This window comes from Sander lucioperca, chromosome 20 (genome assembly GCF_008315115.2).
Source record: "Sander lucioperca isolate FBNREF2018 chromosome 20, SLUC_FBN_1.2, whole genome shotgun sequence".
NCBI lineage: Eukaryota > Metazoa > Chordata > Actinopteri > Perciformes > Percidae > Sander > Sander lucioperca.
In genome coordinates, this window is record NC_050192.1 from 11,598,032 (window position 1) to 11,614,048 (window position 16,017).

Genomic DNA, 16,017 nt, shown 5'->3' on the forward strand with positions numbered 1-16,017 from the left:
CTCATTTGGCATGAAAGTAAATGTATTTTTAACACGTAAGGGTTACATCTACATCCCTTTTTTTAATCTACTCTCAAGTCACCAAAAACAGGAATTATTCTTTAACCATTAACAGGTAAAATAACCAGACTGATCCCAGGTCAGAGTCTAGAGAAGTGAGCAAGCTGAAAAGGGAAACGTGGACAGCTGACCAGTAAGTGTTCTTCTGCTTTGCACAGTGGCACTTTGACGGAAGGACTGAGGAGGAGGTGTTGCACAGCGTTACACAGAAGGTGGTTCTATGTAACACTGTGCTCTCTGTCTGTGGAGCATCTATCAACTAGGTTTTTGGACCAGCCAGGGGAGATTGGTAGAGTCCATCTCCTGACAACGGGAGGACACTGTTGGTGGACGGGCAGATGGATGATCCCATCATGTCCACTCCAGGGGGGGTTCCCGAGGGCCTTTGGGCTGAATGCAGCGGTTACCGAACCCTGACGGAAGATGGGGAAAAAAAAAAAAGTTCTTAGCCGTGTTTTGTTTTGCTTTAAACTGAATAAAACGCATCCAGAAACTGTCTTTTCCCTCGGAGTGAGAATATGCCCTGGTCTCAAAACCATCAAACATTCTCTGCACATGCTGCCCAAAGCTACGTTTCCGATCAGAAAAGCAATGCCACACATCACAAATAAGATGACATTCAATATAACCATGTTTGCCAGCAAAGGGTTTCTGCGCAGAGACTACAAAAATCATTACTCCCAAATAATATTTGTGTATGACTAGTAGAAACTTGACAAACGACAGCGTGCAGTCACAGAGAGAAGAAAAAAAAACAAATGCACTGACAAAACATGTAAAAGAGGTGAGACAGCGGACTTACCCACCCAGGTCTGCCTTGCTGTCTGTTGCCATGGTGCCAGCAGATGCAGGGTCAGCTGGTGATGTCTTCTTAACACACTCTGACACATCTACACACAAACACACACACAGATTAAGGGGTGGAAGCACTGTGTGAATATCAGCAGCGTTAAGTGCTCAGGAGGTGTTGTATAATAGTTTTAGTGATGCAAGACATTTAAACACTAAATATATTTAATTTAACACACACACACACACACACACACACACACACACACACACACACACAGAATATACTGTATACGATACTATGTTAAGTTTTACACACTGATAAAAAAAAACATTTGTTCTGCCAAGAAACTTAGTTCATGACATTTAAAGGCTGGCTCTCAGCAGGAACTGAAATGCAACCACAGCCTTTTTGTTCTTTATAAAATGCTAACATTGAGTTGTATTCAACAAATCATTACAGAATTCAACTCAAATAGGTATTCCCTTTTAATTATTCTGTCTCTGTCAGACATACACGCACTGAAACTACTGAACCACTAAATTGGCAGTTGCCATCACCACACAATCCTAATAAGCATACACACATTTTTCATTTCACCTCTCGATAAACATGTTTTATCTTTCCCCATTTTCTCTGTGTTTCCGTATCTCTTTCTGTCTCATTATTACTCACTCTCTCGCTCTTACAGCTGCTCTTTTGACAAATGCTGTCAGTCTTATCGTGCACAGGCTAATTTGTAAAACACGGTCTCCTGCTCTGCTCTGTGAATACGCATAAACAACACAAGGACAAACACGCAGTGACTCCGCTGCACAGGGCAGCACACAGACAAACCGACAGAAACAGATGTGTGTCTTCACTCTTCATACCTTTATTTCCACTCCATTCAGCCAAGGCCGACGTTTTTACTTCCACGGGGTCTGACAGAGAGAGCAACAGGAAGAGTGAGTTGAACAAAGAAAGAACTGATGACAAATGAACGACAACATATGACATTTACAGACATTGAGCACTAATTGACACACATTCCCACACATTCATACCTTTCAAACTCTCTTCTCCATTAATCAAACCACCCTTTCCTCCATACTTCAGCCTCACAGTGGGGAGAGAAACCTCCACACTAAGGACTTATGCTCACCTGTGTTCAGATTGTGCCAGTGCACACAAGTGAGAGGAGCTAGGATCCTTCTTTGATCATAAACAGCAGATGACAATGAGGAGACAGATTAAGAAATTACATGAGAGCCTCAAGACACTGTTCTAACTTCCTACTGTGTCGCTTTACCATGTGCCCCAACTCCATACTATACACCAATTGCATACACCAGTGGTTCCCAAAATGTTTTCCTTGGCGCCCCCCCTACTTGTGTCTAAGAAAAGCTGAGCCCCCCCTACAAAACCAAAGTTGAGGTAACTTTCCCTTACTTTCTTTTTTGATACAGAGGAGTTATCAGCACTTTTACGTTTCTCCGCCATGTTTCGTTCATAAAATAGCGATGCCGTGGCGGCAGGAAAAACGAGGATAATAGCAGCTAGTAGCTGACCTGATGAGAGCAGGGTCACAGGTTAAGAGGCCCCGGAGGTTTGACCTACTAAGTAGCCTGCCTACAAGTTTAAGCGAGAACAAAAATATATAGTTTTTATACAGACTTTTGTATACATCATATATTTATCATAATTTGTTTAACATGTGCAAATATTTTTTTTTTTACCTCAACCTCAAACCAGATAAAGACTTGCGCCCCCCCTGTGATTTTTGCCGCCCCCCTTAAGGGTCCCCGCACCCCAAGTTGGGAACCACTGGCACAACACATCTTTCTAGTATACTGGCTTTTCAGCGTGTGCACAAGAAACCAACATACTTCACCGTTTTATACTAACAGAAAATGTTGCAATTCATGCAACGCTGGATGTCACTGCCAATGACAAGACAGCGAAATGTTTCTGGAGCCGTTTCACTCACGTCTCACTTTCCTATGTGCATTGCATTGTGGGAGAATAGTGTCCATCAATAGAACACTCTTTCTTTGTATACATTCTAACCATTTTGAGTATACTATTCTGTCAATGTAATGTTATGTAGTATGGAGTGGAACACAGCATGTGACTGATCATAGTCTCTTTTATAAATGGTCTTCACAAAAACACTGCAGGTCTGAAATACTGCCAATGATGCCCCCTAGTGTTCTAAAACTGATAAAGCCTCTTACTAAAGAAATGCTCCCTGTGACACAACAGTGAAAATGTTTTTCACTCCTTCTCATCTCATGTGCTCTCATGTGGTTGACTATTTTAATACTTGGAGCACGACACAGGAAAAAAAAAAAAACAGAAGGCAACATGGTGGCCGAGTTATTTACGAGAGCGTCCTGTGAGAGAGGACACAGGCCTGATACCTGCAATATGTGTGTCCATCTGTTTGTTTGACGAGGCCCTACCTGGAACACATTGTACCAGATAAGAGGAGCAGATAAAATAGTAACAGAAATCATATTCCTTTTTCAGATCGCATACCGACTGTATAAAACAACTACTGCTGATGGTTTCACACTACTAAACATTTAGTTTTTCAAAATTCAAAAAGTCTCATATTCATTGATCCATTGAACAACCCATAAAACCACCAGATCCAGGAGGTGACCCAGTGAGTCCACTGCCCTGGAAACACACCTGTGAATCTTGACCAATGCAAACGCACCTGTGGCCAGTAGGAAGGACTCAGGGGTTCTCGCAGGGAGGGGGGGAGGGGAGTCATCGCTGTCCCAGCAGTCTGGGTCAAAAGGTCAGAGGTCAAATGAGAAGCAACGTTAATTACTGGCCCGAGAAGAAAGACAAGAGATCGGCAGTCAAATGTAAAACGATGCAAAGAAAAAGTCAAGTGCTGAAACTCATAACAAGTGTTTTTTCCTTGATTCCTTCTCTAATGATAGCGCTACATGAGAAACGCAAAGTGATATAAAACTGCTTTATGACAAAAAGTCAATCTGTTTAGTCACCTTGCAAGGCTAATTTAAAACAACATAGGTAGGCAATATGGACAGATATTTGACTGTATTGTGTCATGACTACAACATACTGTTATTTTAAATGACCTTAAAATTAGGATGTATCCAATGCTGCATTCTTTGTTGTTAGGCAGTTTGTATTGTTCTTATTATTATGGTTATTGTTGTTATTTGTGGTATTTGGTAAATGACACACACACGTACAGACAAAACTAAAGTATGTTGTTATGTTTTCTTTCTATTGCAATTTTGTGATGTTTAACAAAAAAAGTTAAATCTACTATTGCAGTTTGAAAAGCACTTAAATTACATTTTCTGAATTGTTAAATAGTACAAACATGTCCTGTTTTTTTGTTTTTTATTCATTAACAATGTTCTCAATATAAAAAGGTTCATCAGTATTACTGCTTTGTCAAGACTGTAACAGAATGTTTTTGCCAATGCCAATAAAGCTATTTGAATTAGAGTTTTAAAAATATGCACTCATATGTTAACAAAGCATGAAAATCTAAATTTTGCATTTCTATCATTGATTGTGAGGCATAGATATAAATATATATATATTACACTACTCACGAAAAGTCAGGGATATTCGTCTTTCGGGTGAAATTTCAGGATGAACCTAAAATCCACTATAACTTATAACAGTTCAATGTTTCAGTACTTTCTGCACAACTTGCTGTTCTCTAACAAGGAGCTTAACGGTGAAATTCACAACAGGTGTTTGATCCATGAATCGACCAATACATTTCCTGGTTCAATTAGAATTGGTATTTAAACAGTCCTCCTCATCATGCTGTTCACATTTTGACATCATGAGACCAAGACGACACCTAACAGTTGATCAACAGTACCTCGCCATTGCGAGGCTTCAAACAGGATGTTCTCAGACGGAAGTGGCCACTGAGCTTAGAGTGTCACAGAGTGTCATCAGCAGATTGCAACAGAGATACAGAGAGACTGGAAGAGGCACAGAAAGGCATAAAAGTGGACGCCCATTGGCCACATCCCACACTGATGACCACTTCATTGTGAACAGTGCCCTGCGGAACCGGATGATGAATGCCACTCAACTCCAGGCACATTTAAGGGAGGTGAGAGGCACCCAAGTGTCACGTCAGACCATTCGAAACCGTTTACATCAGCGTAGTCTGCGTGCTAGACAACCTGCAAGGGTACCTGACCACACCACCAGGCACAGGCGTCATCGTCTTGCTGGACGAGGAACCAGTGGGCCTCCGTGCTGTTCTCTGATGAAAGTCGATTCACGCTGAGCAGAAATGATGGCCGCCGACGATGTTGGAGACGTCAAGGAGAGCGCTATGCATCAGCCACTGTTGTCACCAGACGACCCTTTGGTGGTGGTGGTGGTGGTACAGTGTGGGCAGCTGTCTCTAGTCAATACAGAGCTGCCCTACACTTTCTGAATGGTACAGTGACAAGCCCATACTACCTGAATAACATTATGAATCCAGTCATTGTGCCCCTGTATGAACAACACAGGTCTAATTTCATCTTCATGGACGACAATGCTCCAGCTCATCGAGGTCGCATCATTAGGGAACGGCTGCTGGAGACTGGGGTACCTCAAATGGAGTGGCCCTCACTTTCTCCAGACCTGAATCCCATAGAAAACCTATGGGATCAGCTGAGTCTCCGTGTTGAGGCCCGTAACTCTGTACCCCAGAACCTCAATGACCAGAGGGCTGCCATTCAAGAAGAGTGGGGAGCCATGCCTCAGCAGACAATAACTTGACTTGTGGACAGCATGAGGTGTTGTTGTCAAGCTGTAATTGATGCTCAAGGGCACATGACAAGTTATTCAGACATTGACATTTTTTGTTGTGGTATAACCACCACTGTTTTTTGGCTTTTTTTTTCAATAATTTTTTTGAGATGAGGAAATCACCATTGCATGCTTCTACTTAAATGCCCTACTTTCATGATTTAATACCACTGTAGCGTGAACTTTTTACATTTTCCATAAATTTCACCCGAAAGCCAGATATCCCTAACTTTTTGTGAGGTGTGTGTGTGTGTGTGTGTTACAAATTGTAGCGGTAACCTCAACATGTAACTACTGTCAAAGGAAATTGTTTATGTAATGATAAATAATAATTCACATTTAATTTCTGGGCCTTTTACTGGTTAATAACTAAAGTAAACAGATTTACGGAAGTAAAGGCTGGACTACAATAGAGCTGTTTGGAGCAGTTTGTGAACAGTGTTTTCTGTTGGAGATGGTAAGTCCCTTTGGGGTGGACTTTGGGCTTTTTCACTTTGTAAACCTATAACGTGCACAAAAAAGATATATAACACAATAAAGGAAAGGGGAAAAGCCAAAAAGCAGAATATGAGCACTTTAAAGGTCGTTTTAACGACTATGAGTGTGTCCGTCTCTCTGGCTGGTCTCTTAAGGAAGCCTGACCCCTTAATTACATTTTCTCCCATTCATCTGGAGGGAAAAGGCAGCAAGACAGCTGGAATGAACTGTGAGGCTCTGAGGGTCGAGGTGTTGCCTTTGAAGAGTTTTTTGCCTTTAAGTGTAATGTCGTTAGCCTCGTTTCTTGGCAGACAATCTATTGACCATAAAGTAACGCTTCTTCTATTTCAGCCATTCACGCTGTGATGGTCATATCTTACTGTACGATTTAAGTAAACAGGAAGCACATGCAGCTGCCAATTTATTAGGTACAACTAGCTAAGTTAATCTAGCATGGCACCATTTTCAGGAAAACACAAGGTGTTTGTACAGCAGGTTAAGCGATGAGGGCGAGAGCCACATTATGTTGCTGTTCCTGATCTAACTGAAGTGCAGTTAACGTGGCAATTACAAACTCCAGCTGTAAAGACGAAGACATGTTTTAAGGCTGGTAGTCACTTGTAGTCAGTGCTGCTGCTACCAACGGAGAGAGGAGACTCAGGAAATGTAGAGTGCACTTGCTTTTGTTGCAATGTTGGTTGTGTTTCAATAAAGACAAACTGAAATAACAGTTGAATCCCTAGCAAGTTAATGTCTTCAGCTACTAATATTAATATCCTGATTAAAACATAAATTACACTGATAGCAAAGCATTGCTTTTGATAGGCACTTATTAGAACATTTTGTCTATTTTATCGTTTTATTTATTTTGTATTCTTATCATTTGATTACATTTTCAGACAGGAGAGGGAGAACTTAAAGGTACACTGTGTAGGAATTTCTCCCATCTAGCGGTGAAATTGTATTTTGCATTCAAATGAATAGTGCTCTCTAGCGCCTCGCTTTTTCAAATGCGTGTTGCAACTACGGTAGCCGTTATGTACCAAGAAGCTATGAAAACATGTCTCCCAGTTTTCGCTTTGTTGGCGACGAGGATTCCTTCTCCTGTAGCTCGGCATGAGTATGATCCTCCATTATGAACTAAAGTGTAGTGCAGGCTTTCAAATTTGCCGGGGCAGTGACAAGCTCCTGTCACTGATCTCCTTCTCCGTTTCAGCTGGTTTCAGTCACGTGACGCTGGCTCTGAACGAAAACACGTTGTGGATTAGCTAGACAGATAGGCTAGTGCTTTATGTCCCTCTCAGCGATTATAGTTTTTCAAAATGGCGGAACAACATGGAAGCCTCCTTGGACTTGCCCGTCCGATGTAAATACTGATAAGAAATTCTTCACTTACGAGGATAAAGTCAGATCACTGGCAGAGGTAATTTTACACCAATGAGGACATATTTATGAATGAAGACATTTATTTTAGCTAATAAAATACTACACAGTGTACCTTTAATTCATCCCCATTGTAATGTTCTAGCTTAGGTTTTTTGTAATGTTTTACATATTTCACTCAAACTTTGCATCCATTGGTTTTCTACTTTTTTAACGGTTTTATGTTTCTATATAATTCTGTCTCATTAGTTTGCCACTGACTGTTAAAGCATTGTAAACAAGCAGCCTGCCAACTTTCTCCACAAAGCAGTAAGTTGCTCAATGCAACTGTCGTTAGATTCTTGCAACCAATCAAACAGCAGCCATCAGCGTTTCATAACCGATTCCAAAGCGCGTCCCGCAGCCCAAATAAAGTATGTGCCAGAAAGCCAAGCAGACCAAAACACAAACTAGTCCACTTCAGGACTGGAAGGCCAACATTTCTGCATTTATTTGAAATATTGGAAATACTTCAGGAGTGCATGATGCCAGACATTGCTTATTATTTGTTTATTTACAGTACTGACCTTGCCAATGAACTATGAGAAAAGAAAAAAAAAAAAACGAATCACAAAAAAAATTTAATTATCGTTCATTAATTGTTATCGAGGTAAAATGTGCAATTAATCGCGATTTTGATTTTAGGTCGTATCGTGCAGCCCTGCTCTCTAATACAAATGAGGAAGGATTACAATGTTGTGTCATTGTAACTTTTAACAAAGTACTTTCTTTTTGGTTCCTGAAACAAGCAGGATGTGGCAAAATGTTGACCACTAGAATTTAAAATAAAAAAAACATTGCATCTTTTATGTGTGTGCAACTGTCAGCTCCTGTCTTCAACATCCCAACTTATAAAAGCCTCAAACAGGCAACTTTCTCTGTAGTATATAGCTCCAAATCTAAGCATGCTTCCAAATTATTCTTAAAATCATTTTTCTTTTCGCACATTGAACAGCAGTGCATCATTCTTTGTGTTGGGTTTTCATCTGGAGCAGCATCTTGGGCGGTTCCATTATCCGGACAGATCAGATGGGATTGAAGTCAGGTGAACTGCAGTTGCTTACCACTGAAAAAAAACATTAGGAACTAAGGGAACGTAATAATTTCCTGTCATTGACTAAATGTTGTCATAAAACTAATAAGAGCTCGATGGATAACTTGGCCATATTAAATTATAGCGGATTTTTACACAGTATGCATCTTCGTGACATAAAAAAATATATTAAAAAATCAAGGGATCGCAATTATATGTTATGTGGTAATGTATTAAAAAAAGAATTACTATCGGCTGATATATCAGATTTATAAAACTGGAAGGCAGCAATAAACTCTGTGTTATATATACTATACTGTACACTAAACCCATTCTTTATCTTCCAGTTATTTATTTGAACACATATTCACTGCTGGCAAATTGATTTACATCATGCACCCTCACTGTTAAATCCAAATATTTAAAAATGCAGTTAAGTCTTATTTCATCAAGCTTTGAACCCATTCAAGATCAAAACCGTTCCAAGCCAAAGTCGATTTCAAACCATTCCATGTCAGCTCATAGTCACAGCAAGAATCAGATTTCAATATCTCAAAGATTTTGAAATCAACAAAAGGAGAAGCAGTGATCTCATTCTTTTACACCCCAGAAGATTAAAACCACATCTCTTAGTTGCGATCACGACAGTGAGGCCATACCGATGAAAAAAAAACGAAAAAAAAAAAAAACAGCGTGACACTGCTCTGTTCAACCCAACGTGCACAGAGTTGGCCAATGTGTATTTATCATGCAGTGTTGATCCTTCACCATCCAACATGCACACACACAAACAACTGCACTGCAACAAAAACACACAAAAACAAGGATTTCTTTCGATCTTTCTTTGGTTGACAAATCCACTCGCTCAGACAAACACACACAAGCTGAAAGAGAAAAGAGGAGTTGTTTTGACAGATGTTTGCCTGTTAATATTTGCAGCATTCCTCGCAAACCAATTAGTCATACAGACATGCTTGAAATGAGACTCAATGGAACTATCTCACTCGGTTTCTGCATCTCACTCACTCTTTCCTTGTTATTCCTTTCTTCCTGGTCTCTCTGCCTCTGTGTGTGTGTGTGTGTGTGTGTGTGTGTGTGTGTGTGTGTGTGTGTGTGTGTGTGTGTGTGTGTGTGTGCGCGTGCGTGTGTGTCGAAGGATACAAGTTATCATTAGCATGTGGTCTGTCTGAGACCTCTGTCTCCTTACTGAGCCAGAAAATGACTCTACCGTGTGGTTTCTCTGAGCGTTATGTGTGTGTGGTTGGTACTCTTGGGAGTTACTCTCAGTGCTTTGACAAGAGTTTTAGTAAGTAGAACCCAACTAGACCTTCAGTGTTTAGTGGAGTCAGTTTAGTGTTTTAATGAACCATCAAACAGATGTTCTGAATCGGATGTATTCAGTTAATCCAGATGTCTACTTATCTGACTTCCTATAAAGTGGTTATTTGAACGTTGGGAAAGCAGCCAGTTAGTTAAAGGAATTAGATTCACTCATTATGCTCTCATGACTCAATAAAGCAGCAGACTGACATACTTGCTGTGGTTGCACAAGGCGACGGAGTGCTCTGCCCTGCGATCGACATGGGCAACACCTTCCGGACCGGCTGCTGGTCTCCGTGGTGAGGGGATGCAGTAACCATGGCCGTCACCGTGGATACATTAGTACGATAACCCTCCTTTCCCCCGGACATCTCTACACCCTCCTCCTCGTCCGAGTTATCGGAGTGCAGGGGGTTGGTGAAGCTCAGGGCAGTCCTAACGGGAGTAGAGGAGGAGGAGGAAGAGGAGGAGGAGAGGTGGGAGGAGGAGGATGAGGATGGAGCCACGCGGTCTGAGGAGGAAGACGAAGAGGAGGTTTTGGGGATCTGTTTGTCAGGGCTGTTGCGGGCCTGAGCCCACAATGCATGGCCGGTCTTCACCTCCATTTTCTCCCCTCCATGTGTCTCCCCCTTCTGGTTCTTCACGGGGAGGTGGTTTGGTCTGGCTAGGACGCCTCCGTCTGCATTACTCTCCCCACATCCGCCCGCCCCTCCCTCTGTGCCCGAGTCCTCTGACAGCGAGGAGCTAGACGTCAGCAGGGACTGGCCAGAACGGGCTTTGAACGCGTGGGTTCTTTGCAGCACTCCTGCGCTATTGGCTGAACTGCTGCCTAGTCCACCTGCTACTCCCATGGAGGAGGAAGTGTCAAAACTACGAGGTCCTTCCTGTAACGGCACCTTTTTTATCTCAATGCTCAGCTTCCTCTCGATCCGAGGGGCGCCAGAACATTCAACAGCTGGCGAGAGGGGCGAGGAGGGAGTCTGAGTCTGGCTTTGGCCCGATTCGGATTTTGACGATGTTGATTTGTTGTTATAGTTCTCATTGAGATCTAGATTTGAGACCTGAGTCTGCTGTTTTCGACTTTGTAGATCTTGGTCTTTCTGCTCTGAGGGACTGGTCTGCTTGTTCGGACTGGGTTCGGACTTGTTCTGCTGCTGGTCTGCTTCTTTATTCTGAAGGGAACAGAAAATGAAAACATTCAAGCACCTTTTGCAAACGCAGCATTAGAAAACAGAAATCTTCCATGTCTTGGGGTATGTCGGAAAGGGAGTCAGAGTCAGTATTTGGGGCACGCTGATCCAGCAATTTCTTTCTCCCAAAAAAGTGTAAAATTCCTAGAAAATCTAACTGCTGGGTTCTCAGGTTAAGACTGTAAAGGGCTCAATGGCGTAAACAGGGCAGGTCATCTTAATTATTAAGTGAAAGTGAAACATACAGGCAATAAACATCTTAAATATGTAGCAATTGCTCACAAAAGAAGACAAAAACATCTGTAAGTATAATCTATAAGTATTTCTGGATTACTATATATATATATATATATATATATATATATATATATATATATATATATATATATATATATATATATGCATGCATGCATGGTTAAATGTAGAACAGAAACAATTAGCCAACAGAAAATTGTTCGCTTAAGTCCTTTTTCAAGCAGAGATGCCACATATTTTCCACTTCCAGCTTCTGAATTTGTGAGATTTGCATTTTTCGTGTGACAGTTAACTGAATATCTGTAGAATCTGCAAAAAAACAACAACACAGAAACACAACGTAGATATGTGCTGTGTACTTAATTACACAACAAACTTGACATAGTAGAAAAAGAACCAACAACTACGTGCAAATGTGTATGTTTCTGTATAAAGAGACTCACCTGTGTGGTAGCCAGGACGTGTATGACAGGTTTGGGGTGGTAGCGGTCGTTGTCCTGCCGTACGTTGGTGACGGTGGGGAAGGCTGAAGGGGGAGACGGGGTCAGAATGGGGGGTACGGGGTGAGGCTCTGGGGGCTGGAGTATCTCCTCCTTCACATCACCTTCAGCCTGGGAACTAGACAGAGAGAGACAAAAAAAAAAAAAAAGAAAAAAAAAAGAAAAGAAAAAAGAGCTGAAACCAGACAAGCTTTTCATTGAATGGATAGTACACACACACACACACACACACACACACACACACACACACACACTTACATTTTGAGCATCAAAAAGTAAATAACACAAACGCTGTAATTTAAACACCAAACTCTAAGCCAAAATTGTACATTCACAGTAAGACTGTGATGAAAAATGCATTTATTTGTATACCAACATAGTATTTTGCTTTTACGCATTAACATACGTGGTTTGCATGTTACAAGTACAAATCTAACCTATTTGCTTTAGAAAGAAATAAAGAAAGAAAGAAGAAAGAAAGAAACCAGTTTGAAGACTGTGGTTCAGGCAATGAGGAAAAGAAAATGATGAAAAAGGAAATAATTTAATCATACTGGTCAGACAACTTCCAGACAGTTGGACAACCACGTTTTAAATGATTCTCCATCTAAAAAGGAAATTATGAAACTAAGATGATGAAATAAACTTACATTTTCATACTAAAATGTAGTTTCTGTTCATGTTGTGAAGATTAGTTAGTTACCACTAGGTGGCAGAATAGAAAAAAAGCTATATGTACAAAGTATGTCTGAGACCAATTACATCTCCTCAGATGTATGCGTAGTATGTTTCGCCCATATTTTCTGGATTTAAGGTTATGATGTGTTGATGTCAAGCAAATTGAAAACAGACTGAATCACCACCACAGAGTTTATCCCTCTGAATGTACTGTATTGTGTATATAATGTTTCTAGAACTGCAGTGCAGAGTTGAAGACAATTTACCCAAAAGGGATATTAAAGCATTGTATTCTTGTATTTTCTGCTTTTATTCTATTCTTTTCTGTACAGCAACTTACTTACATCACTTCTGGTCCATAGAAAAATGGTAGTGTTTTTCAGCTAACGAAGTGTACAAGCATCTGGTCATCTACCAGCTACTTCAGTGAATGTCTGTGTTAGTACACATGACCCTAGCCCCTACACACGTATAGATAAATGCAGTGTAGGTGGGTGAAAAATATACAGGATACTGAGGTTGTGACAAAAGTTATACTTCATGAGACTGTTCCACTCCACAGAATATACGTTTCCATATGCATGCAAATATATACATACAGAAAGGATGTGGTGGTGTGCTAAATCAAGAGCACATGACTGAAGCAAGAGCTAATGTAGGACTGCACATGGTGCTGTGTGTGTGTGTGTGTGTGTGTGTGTGTGTGTGTGTGTGTGTAAGACGTATAGATAGAAAGTCAGACACAAGAGATGTTGCAAGCTAGAAGGACAGGGGACTTCCTTTTCTTGAGCAACTTTGGAGTTGCAGTCAAAAAGTTTTCTCATCATAAAAGTATTTTTGTTTATTCATGGTAAGCATGCAATGATTTACACTGAATCATTCCTAAGGAGTTTTATTTAATTTTAATTTAATTTGATTGGTTTAACTGTAGAAAATAATAATCTATGTAAACAATAATAAATGGTAATCAGTAAAAATCAGTGGCTATAACTGACAAACAACAAACACATAGAACTTTCTCTAACTTTTGCCAGACACATCCACTACCCTGCAACACAACCAGTGTACCAAATACTTAGTACCTTGTTTTATTACTACTTTCTCTTTATTTTCCTTAATAGCGTTTAAGTTATAATTGTTGAAAAATACTGTACACTAGTCAACACTTAAAAATCCTTATCTGTTTGTAACTATAATTTACTGTGTTAAAAAAGATTTATTAAATGTTTGCAACTATTTCGAAATATGCTTCAAAGAGCATCATATACAACTAACTATGCACTCCAGGTTCTTCCACTCCCTGAAGTATAAACTACACTACAACCATCCATAATGTTGGTGACACAGTTAAGAGCTAACCTAGGCCACATAAATAGTACGCACACATGTACACACCCATACAACCTAAACTCCTACACACATGTATGCACACAGATGCTTTCACCAGAACTTGAAATTCATGCACCACCCACATAAACTCAAACACACGCACACACACACACACACACACACACACGAGTGCACTGTGCCCTCCGCATGCATGTGCTCCAGAGGGAAGATGCTGCATTTTTTTGAATCAGTGTTCACAGTGGCGGGATGCGCTAGAAGGTGATAAAACTTAAATAGACACTTCCTGGTTTCAGGTTGTGCCGAGGATAGATTCATACAGACATCCAAGAGAAGTAGCGAACCGCACACCCAAACTACACCGATTTAGATCACTTCTGCAACAAATATTTGTTTCAGTTTAGCCGGATTAGATTATTATCAATGTGACTGTCTGCAAATAATAAGAATTAATCTCTCTCCCTCTCATTACTGCAGCTAAAACAGGAATAAATCCTACAAGAAACAACGATGCAGGTGAGAAACAGGTCATGGTTGGAAACAGTCAGCTCGAGTGCTTCGGTTTCTTTGCTGATCCTTTGTAATGTAGCACCAGCACACACACACAGAGAGAGAGAGAGAGAGAGAGAGAGAGAGAGAGAGAGAGAGAGAGAGAGAGAGAGAGAGAGAGAGAGAGAGAGAGAGAGAGAGAGAGAGAGAGAGAGAGAGAGAGAGAGAGAGAGAGAGAGAGAGAGAGAGAGAGAGAGAGAGAGAGAGAGAGAGAGAGAGAGAGAGAGAGAATAACAGTGCTTCAGGTTTAGGTCCAAGATGTTTTGTAGGATTATAGGAGGTTTAAGGACAGTATCCTATATTTTTCATACTGTTTGAATGGTTCTTTTTCCCCTCCTTTTTTTTCTTCTTTTCTACAAAACCTTTTTTTGATTCAACAAAATAAGTAAAACCTTTCAGATGCATAATTTAATGTAGTCTTAACACACAGTAGCTGTACAAAATGTTGCCTACATAAAAAACTTTTTTTTTTTAAATCATCGAAGGTATTATAAAAAAAATACAGAAGGCTAAGAGTTTGACACAACATTAAATGCCACCTTTTGGTACTTGACAGTTGTTTTTTGAGATTTGAGATGCTACAGACACATTTTGGTTTAGGATATGACTCTTCAGGGTGTGGTTGTGAATATGTGTGTAAAAGCCATGACTCAGTATCTGTGACCTTGATGCCAGCCTAATTGGAGTTCCTGCAGTATTTTTTTTTCTCTAAAACAAGCAACAAAAATGTCCCCCTACCCAACACACACACGCACGCACGCACGCACACACAGAGCATGTGGGAATGTGGACTATGTTGGTAAAAATAGCTCTCACCATCACCATCACTTAAATACTCCCAGGCTTAAACTAGGCCTGGATATTATTCCTTTAGGAAACTCAGGGATGACACAGAGACAGTATTTTGGCAGCATCTCCGAGTTCAAATTTGTATATTTTGCTTAGAGCAGGAAAGAAACTTTTCAGTAAACAAATCACTTGCAGCTACATCCCAAAATTAGGACCTCTTAAAAAAAATGTTAACTTTCCCATCAAGCCGGCTGCCTGGTACAGAAGACAAATTAAGCACACCATCATTTCAGTGCAGTAAGAGAACACAACAGAGGTCATGTGGGCTCAGATTTTTCTGCTATTAGAAAGGTTTAAAATTAGCCAAATGAAAATGAAGAGTGATAAATGACATTGCTAAGCGCAGAGCGAATGATTCACACACAGACACACAACATGCTGACAAGCTGGACATTTTTAGACAATGTTTCTAGCAACAGGTAATTAAGTGAAATAGTCTCTTGGCAACGAGATGTCCCCTGTGACATTAAAGCAACTAAAGCAACTCATTGAGCACTTACCCGGCTTGTTTAAAAAGTAGTAAAGTGTATGTATTGCTACATACATACATACATACATACATACATACATAGATAGCAGCCTTCTGTGGATGAATATGAACTGGCTGAGAGAAATTGGAGCACATCCCCTGCTGGGCACATACAGCAAAATTAAAAATGAGAGGAAGAGGGAAGGGGGGGGGGGATAAATGTGGGGAATGTGCCAAAAAAAAAAAAAAGAGTTATAGAGGAAAAGAGAGAGGGCATATAT

At 40.5% G+C, this 16,017-nt stretch overlaps 1 protein-coding gene across 4 annotated transcripts in view; it reads right to left on the reverse strand.

The window, feature by feature from the left end:
• The window catches only part of ptpn12 (protein tyrosine phosphatase non-receptor type 12), a 45,749-nt gene continuing 29,732 nt past the window's right edge, over positions 1-16,017 (reverse strand). The window contains exons 13-18 of one of the 4 annotated variants that reach the window (XM_031313577.2): positions 11,788-11,962; positions 10,114-11,071; positions 3,555-3,626; positions 1,723-1,773; positions 867-950; positions 1-473 (exon numbers count right to left, since the gene is read on the reverse strand). In XM_031313577.2, the coding sequence (XP_031169437.1) occupies positions 412-473; positions 867-950; positions 1,723-1,773; positions 3,555-3,626; positions 10,114-11,071; positions 11,788-11,962 (1,402 nt within the window). In that variant the 3' untranslated portion in view covers positions 1-411. Of the gene's footprint in view, positions 474-862; positions 951-1,722; positions 1,774-3,554; positions 3,627-10,113; positions 11,072-11,787; positions 11,963-16,017 lie in introns of all 4 variants that reach the window. The other 3 variants (XM_035995954.1, XM_035995955.1, XM_035995956.1) reach the window with 3 other exon arrangements.